The 7,426-nt window shown below is 48.1% G+C and overlaps 2 protein-coding genes across 2 annotated transcripts in view; both read left to right on the forward strand.

Moving 5' to 3' along the window:
* Window positions 1-4,687: 4,687 nt before the first annotated feature.
* LOC112102663 (CDKN2A-interacting protein) lies at window positions 4,688-6,655 on the forward strand. The gene is made up of 3 exons (XM_026647896.2): window positions 4,688-5,221; window positions 5,346-5,445; window positions 6,563-6,655. Exons 1-3 carry the CDS (start codon window positions 4,788-4,790, stop codon window positions 6,569-6,571), a joined length of 543 nt encoding a protein of 180 aa, XP_026503681.2. The 5' UTR covers window positions 4,688-4,787; the 3' UTR covers window positions 6,572-6,655.
* A 20-nt stretch (window positions 6,656-6,675) lies between these two features.
* LOC115271154 (CDKN2A-interacting protein-like) overlaps window positions 6,676-7,426 on the forward strand; it is a 3,009-nt gene continuing 2,258 nt past the window's right edge. The window contains exon 1 of the mRNA XM_029910614.1: window positions 6,676-7,416. Within this exon, the coding sequence (XP_029766474.1) occupies window positions 6,676-7,416 (741 nt within the window). The remainder of the gene's footprint in view (window positions 7,417-7,426) is intronic.

Consider the following 7,426-nt stretch of genomic DNA (forward strand, 5'->3'; position numbering starts at 1 on the left):
CTGGCTCTGGTGTACAGCTGTCATATGGAACCCTAATGTTCTATCTGTAAACCCTTTAAAGGTGACCTGCAAGAAAAAAAATTGGGCTTGATCTCTTTTTTGTTTCTTAATGATATACAAAGACTTCTATAGAAAAAATGTAGGCTCTTATATAAAAAGTATCTTCTCCTTATTTTATTACCATACAGATTCAGGTCTTGTTGACCCTAAAAGATGTTATGGCCCTAAACTCTTTGTTTACTTTTGCTAACTCTATTAACTCAAATGCCAAATGAACATTGGGAAGAATGGATGTCTTTGTAGATTTAGCTCCCTTTCCCCAACTCACTGGGGAGTAGTACTCTGCAAGGCTCTGTCCACAAATAAGTTATGCATGTGGATTGCCAAAATGAGACTGCTCACAATAGACGGTGCAATGTTCAGAATATGATTATGCTGCCACTTGGTTCCACTGGACTCCATTAGCTTGGCTTCCCTTTGGTAGGACTTCAATAAGCCCATGGGCTCAACGAGGCTCCTTGGGGTTGGCTTTGCCTTGATTGGTGAAAAACAAAAGTTGGGGAATTTCCCAAACACCCCTCACTTCAGGCACCAAAATGAGAACTTAATCACAGTAAATGGGGCAGCTCTATAGCCTCCTTCTCCTAGTAACTTGGCATGTGAGTTCACACCTCTTTGAGATGAATGGGTACTTCACACCTCTCAAAACTATTGTTCCAGACTTTTTAATGTTTTTTTTCATAACCATAATGGCTACAGAGTTGCTTTCAAAAGCAAAAAACAAAATCTGAGCTTCTGAAGGACAAGTGCTGGTGCAGTAATGGTCATCTTTGCCATCATTCTTCATATCTGTAAGTTTCTCTATCAGCAGAGACTTAAGAAAAATGTTCTACTTCAGAGAATTCCACAAAGAACTGCCTTTTTTCAAAATGGCCACTATCTCCTATTATTCTCCATGATATAGAGGCCACAGCTTGTCCTTAGTAAAGATGGCCACTGCTTCCATTTACCTGCTCCTTCCAGTGCCCCCCACCCTGACTCTTGACAGCATAGGGAGCCATCATCTTTCCTGAGGGCAGCTTGATTTCACTGCCATTGTAAACAATGGAAGACTGGTCATTTTGAAAGAGTGCATTTTAACTAAGGGTCGTCTGTAGCTTCAGTTTAATTGAGAATGCATTTTTGGTATGTAATTTCCTAAGTTTTTCAAAAAGAGCAAACTGGGGAAAAAAAGAAAAGAAAAGAAATGCCATCATGTGGCATCATATCGATGCCTATACAGGTCATCAGTAGGGTTGGAACTTTAGATCCACCTCATGGATCTCTGCCACTTGAGCTAGTGCAATAACTGATAGCAATAGTAGGTTGTCATATCTATGTGTTCCAGCACTAGAGGGAAATAAGACACATTTTGCCAGTGAATTTCACAGATACCTACTGATGGTAGAAGAATGATGAGTCTTGGCAAATTTAGGTTCCATTCCATGCTCTGGAGGGGATTGTTCTCTAATGGGCATAGACTCTTCTGCCCATTTCCCCCAAACTTGACACCTTCTGCCCTCTCCACGGCTGGCTCCTCATCCCAGACCCAGTCACAATCTCCTTGCTAATGCAGTACCAGCCATCACTCCTCAAGCTTCTCATCTGAGGGAGGGATAGCTCAGTAGTTTGAGCATTGGCCTGCTAAACCCAGGGTTGTGACTTCAATCCTTAAGGGGGCCACTTAGGGATCTGGGGCAAAATCAGTATTTGGTCCTGCTAGTGAAGGCAGGGGGCTGGACTCGATGACCTTGCAAGGTCCTTTCCAGTTCTAGGAGATAGGATTGGGAGAATGCAAATTACTGTTTCCATGTTTTCTGGTCCATTAGCTGGGAGACAGTGGGAGAGGGTGCACACCCACACATGCGTCAGTAGAATTGAAATACACTGATGTCCCTTGCTTGACTGTGAGGATTTTGATGTGCTGCACTAGTGGAACGTGAATGCCATCTTGTGTGATGGTGAGACGTTGGTTGCAATTTTGTTTTCCTGGTGATGGTGTCAAGTTGCTTTTTTAACAGAATCCAACCTGGATCTTTCATTGTAAGTGCCTGATGATAATTACTTCTTCTTTCAAGGACCTACCCATGGATGGCGCTCTGAGAATTTATTACAGTGTGGTGATAAGAGCCCTTAGTTCTCACCCTACTATGATAATAACTCTGAGTTCTCTTTACTTTGCTGTGCTCTTAGGTGCAGACTGCTCATATTAAGCTGTGTAAATAGTATCACAGCATATTATCCTTATAGCACAAAATATAATTGAACTCAATGGGGAAACTGCCCTATTCATTTCAGTGGGACTTTGCTTCACAGAAATAATTGGATCTGGCTACACTAGTTTCAGGAGCAGAAATAAACTTTCCTGATATAGCAAGTGAGGGTGCACTGTTGTGACAATAGCCATTAGAGGGTTTCACCTGGAGATTTTAGTTTTGTTTTTATCAAGAGAAGCTATTATGGAGCCCCAAATGACTAACAATACCACCATCAATGAGGTGTTTAAAACTGCTTTGCCTAGTGGGAACAAAAACACCTCTCTTTTGTTCCTGTCTCGAAAATTAATTGCACAGTATTAGCACCACCAATGAGGTGCTTAGCTTCAGAAGTGCCTTCCCTGGTGAGAATGAAAGCATTGCTTCTCTCTTTCTTTTTTCTTCCTCTTTTTTTTTTAATTAACAGCACATTATTTCTTTCTTTTCTTTTCTACATACACTTCCTTAATCAACCTACACCTATGTGACGCTGTGTGGAATTTGGGGGACACTTTGGGATATTATGCGTACCAATATTGTAAAATTGCAATGAGTTATGCCAGATATGCCGTGTAAGGTATCTGCAAAAATTTTATAATTTGCCAGGTATGATAATCTTGTTTTTGTGTCTGTAGTTCCAAACTTATACTGTGCATCTGGATGACGCCCCCAGAGAGTTTGGCATCAGCACTGCCTAGCCTGCTTGACTGCCCAGCAAGGGACATCAGCTACACAACTGACCCATTGAGAGAAGGCAGAGATACACCTTATGACTCAGCAAGGCATGCAGGGGCATGCCTATGGACAGAACTCTAACTGCCAGGCCATGTGCTGGGCAGCTTGTGTTTGGAACAAAGGAAATCAAGCTGTATGGCAAAAGACTATAAAAGGCAGCTGCATCTTCTCCATTTTGTCTTCATTCCTGCTTCTACTGGAGTAACCTTTCTACAAACACAATAAATTAGGTGCAGTTCACATTTCTCAGAGCTAGTGTTTTAGACTCTCTGCTAACTCAGGCACACATTACTGCATCAGTTACACTTGACTCACACTTTGAAGGTTTTATTCATAACCTGAACAGCTGGAGACCTTTTTTTTTTAAATGAAAACGTAGATTCTGGAACACAAAATGACAGCCTATAAAATACCAGCGCTTTGAGCAGCTGCAATCCAGCCTACTTGACACTTTTCACTCTGTTGGCTGGATGTTTTTTTACCATTCCACTCTGACCTATTCCACAGTATCCAGTTATCTCCTGCACTGCTCTGAAGAGCCCTTTTATTGCCAGCATTTATGCAGCAAAGAGAGTGCATGTGTTTTGGAGGCAGACTTCAGGTCTTGTGCAGAAGAGCCTAGATGAAGGAGGTCCCTTGCTGCATATCCTTGTCTGGCGTCAGATGGATGGGCAGCACTGTCTTTTTTTCAACTTAGGTAACTGGTACCCCCCATTAGCCAATGCTTTCATCCCGCAACATCCAGCCTACAGTTTCTCTTCACATTGTTGCCTTCAGGCCCCCTCCTTATCTAGCCCAGTGATTTTCAACCTGTGGTCTGTGGACCCCTGGGGCTCTGCTGACTATTTCTAAGATTTCACCTCCATTTGAAATTTTGTAGAGGTCCCCAAACGAAAAAAAAGGTTGAAAACCACTTAATTGGACCACCTCCACCAAGCCAAAGCCAACAAGCTGTTGCTGCCTCATTGACCCTCCTGAGCTGAAACCCAAGAAGCTGTTTTCCTGCACAGATGCCCTCTCCAGCATCGGGCCAATCTGCACTGAGCCAAACAGGGGAGGGGATCAGGCTCTCAGGGTGACCACGACAGGGGCGGCTCTATGTATTTTGCTGCTCCAAGCATGGCAGTCAGGGGGCTTTTGGCGGCGCGCCTGCGGGAGGTCCGCTGCCGCCGAAGAATGCCTGACTGCCGCCCCCACAGCGACCGGCAGACCGCCCCCCATGGCTTGCTGCCCCGGGCATGCGCTTGGTGCGCTGGTGTCTGGAGCCACCCCTGGAGCACGAGCTGCCCCGAACAGTGGGAGACCCATATTTCTATGGGCACAATGACACAGAAGGACAGAAAGGGATTTCCCAGGTTCCTTCCTTGGGGCCTCACATCGGGTCTCGTGCGGTCACGGTGCCGGGGCAGGGACCCAGGGGCCACGCGATGGGGCGGGCAAATCCCGATCCCCGGGAAACCTTCCCGCGCTGAACCAGACCCTGACCCTCCAGCCGGGTATCTTGGGCACGGAGCCTGGAGAGCACTCCCGGTGACGTCATAATCACTCATGGAACGAGACGGGACGGACGTTCCTATTTATGAGGGCGGTGCAGGCGGCCGCTTCCCTAAGCGCTCCCGGCTCCGGGTGGGAGGGCCCGAGAGAGACAACAACAGACACCAGTTCGAACCGCACAGCACGCTGGGAAGGCAGCTGGTTGCTGCTTCTCGGTTTCTCCCGCGGAGGGAAGAGGGCGGCCGCACCGGTAGTGAGGTCATAATGGAGAGACGGAAGGAAGCGGCGAATCGGCTGCATCCGTTGTTCTTGGCTCCGAGAGCGGTCCCCGCGCGCCCGCTGCAGCGGCTCGAGGCGGGAGGGGGTCAGGGCTCGCCGGTGGTCGGGCTCGCGACGCGCGTGCAGGCGGGAAGCCGCTGCAGTAGCGGCCTCAGCCGGGGGCGAGGCGGGCAGGCGCCGCGGGGCCGAGCCGCGAACATGGCGGAGGCCGCGGCCTCGGAGCCGCTGGGCCGGAGCCGGCAGGAGGCGGCCTGGGTGGAGAAGCTGCGCGGGGACTGCGAGCCCGAGCACCACTGGCGGCACCGCCGCGAGTTCCTGCTGCGCAACGCGGGGGGCTCGCCGGCCGGGGACAGCGGGGCCCTGCAGCGCCTCGTCTCTCTCTCCATGGTGTGGGCCAACCACGTCTTCCTGGGCTGCCGGTGAGTGGGGTGGGCGGGGGCGGAGGGACACTGGCCAGGGTTGGGGCGCCCCGTTTGCGGGCTGACGGGCGCGCGTTTCCCTTGGAGACGTGCTGAGCTCGCTCCCGTTGTCTCCCCTGCCCAGGTACTCGCTGTCGGTGATGGAAAAGGTGCTGGAAATGGCTGAAGGCATCAAAGTGACCGATGCGCCCGCCCACACTACGAGAGATGAACTGGTTGCCAAGGTGAAGAAAAGAGGCATATCAAGTAGCAATGGTTAGCAGATCATAGCTGTGACAATTCCTAGGAGTCTAGAAAATGATTTTCAAATGTTGAGAACTTGCCTTTGCCCATCTTTAATAATCGGGATTTAATAGCTAGGATTTAAAACCTCCCAGGATAATAGTTTTATGTCAGTGCTAACTCTCATTTGTCAGTCTCAATGTTAAACTTTAAACATGAGAGTACAGTATCTTGCTATTTTAAGTGTTTTAGTGTTGCTGTTTGACTGCATCAAATGCTTCTGAATTACTAAGTTAAAAGTATTCTTTAAATAGGTTTGTCCATGTGTTGCAGGCATTTGTGCTCTGACCTTTCATCCCATTATATTGTGCTCACAGTAGGCTTTTCTAATAGTAATGATGACCAATGTGAAGCATATCCAACTTTATACTCATATTGGCTGTAAATGTGTCTAGTTTTAAAGAAATTGCCAGAAGAAAACAGTGCTTTGAAGAGATTTAGTAAACAAAATAGAGAGGTGTCCAAATCAAAACCTTGCATTTGAACCCTGGATCTATGTTTGTATCATAACACCCAGTTTAGCATATCTCTCTGCTACTGAAATGCCTTGGAATTTCAAGGTAACATTTGGAATCAGATTTCAAACTCTTGAGTTTGTGGGTGTTTAAGCCAGTGGTTCTCAACCTTTCCAGACTATTGTACCCCTTTCAGGAGTCTGATTTGTCTTGCATATCCCAAGCTCCACCTCACTTAAAAATACTTGCTTACAAAATCGGACATAAAAATACAAAACTGTCACAGCACACTATTACTGAAAAATTGCTTTCTCATTTTGTCTGTATGAAATTTAGTATATATTGACTTTTCTAGTGCTTTTTAAGTAGCCTGTTGTAAAACTAGGCAAATATCTAGATGAGTTGATATACCCCTGTAAGACCTCTGCCCGGGGTACACATACCCCTAGTTGAGAACCACTGCTTTAAACTAATCAGTTTTAGGGCCAGGAGAGATTTTTGTTTGGACTAATATCTCTAGAAACTTTAAATCAATTGCCAGTAGACAGGGAGCTATGCTTCTTAGTTATGGAAGTAAGGACATAACTCTATTTGTGTTTTTTAGAAGGGGTAGAGGAACCTTGCAAGAAACGAGCTGTTGACAAAAGTAGAGATTCTAAGGATGTTGGAAATGATTCTAAGTCGACAAAGACAGAAGTTTCCAAGGAGACCGAGAGCATGTTGCCGAAGAAAGAGGAAAAAGATGTGGGAAAAGATTCAGAGCATTCACTGTCATCCTCTATCTCAAACCAAGAAAAGAGCACAGTGCCAGGAACGGGAACAGAAACAAAAGCAGCTAATTATGAAACCACTACCATGCATAATTCAACTGCAGCACCTGCTTCATCTGGAACTGAGTCAAAAATGAATTATCATTCAAGTATGGAAACCAAACATGAAAAGAAGAGTTCATTGCCCAGCGCTGCGGCGGCGGCTTCCAAAAGCAGCTCCCCGGCCAGCGCTCCGCTGGTGGCGGCGGCTTCCAAAAGCGGCTCCCCGGCCAATGCGGCGGCGGCTACTAAAAGCAGCTCCCAGGCCAGCGCAGTGGCAGTTACCAAAAGCGGCTCCCAGGCCAGCGTGGCTACCACCAAAAGGGGCTCCCAGGCCAGCGCTCCACCAGCAGCAGCGGCGGCTACCAAAAGCAGCTCCCAGGCCAGCGCTCCGCCAGCAGCGGCGGCGGCTACCAAAAGCAGCTCCCAGGCCAGCACTCTGGCGGCGGCTGCCAAAAGCAGCTCCCAGGCCAGCGCTCCGCTGGCAGCGGCTACCAAAAGCGGCTCCCAGACCAGTGCTCCGCCGGCAGCGGCGGCAGCTACCAAAAGCGGCTCCCAGGCCAGCGCTCCGCCGGCAGCGGCTACCAAAAGCAGCTCCCAGACCAGCGCTCTGCCGGCAGCGGCGGCAGCTACCAAAAGCGGCTCCCAGGCCAGCGCTC

The sequence above is a fragment of the Terrapene carolina genome, unplaced genomic scaffold (assembly GCF_002925995.2).
Source record: "Terrapene carolina triunguis isolate 2854851 unplaced genomic scaffold, T_m_triunguis-2.0 Scaffold66, whole genome shotgun sequence".
In the NCBI taxonomy this organism is placed as follows: Eukaryota; Metazoa; Chordata; order Testudines; family Emydidae; genus Terrapene; species Terrapene triunguis.

Coding starts and splice junctions, on each gene's coding strand:
- LOC112102663 (XM_026647896.2), top strand. CDS start 4,788: ATGGAGAGACGGAAGGAAGCGGCGAATCGGCTGCATCCGTTGTTCTTG. Junction 5,222..5,345: donor CACGTCTTCCTGGGCTGCCG/GTGAGTGGGGTG, acceptor TCCCCTGCCCAG/GTACTCGCTGTCGGTGATGG.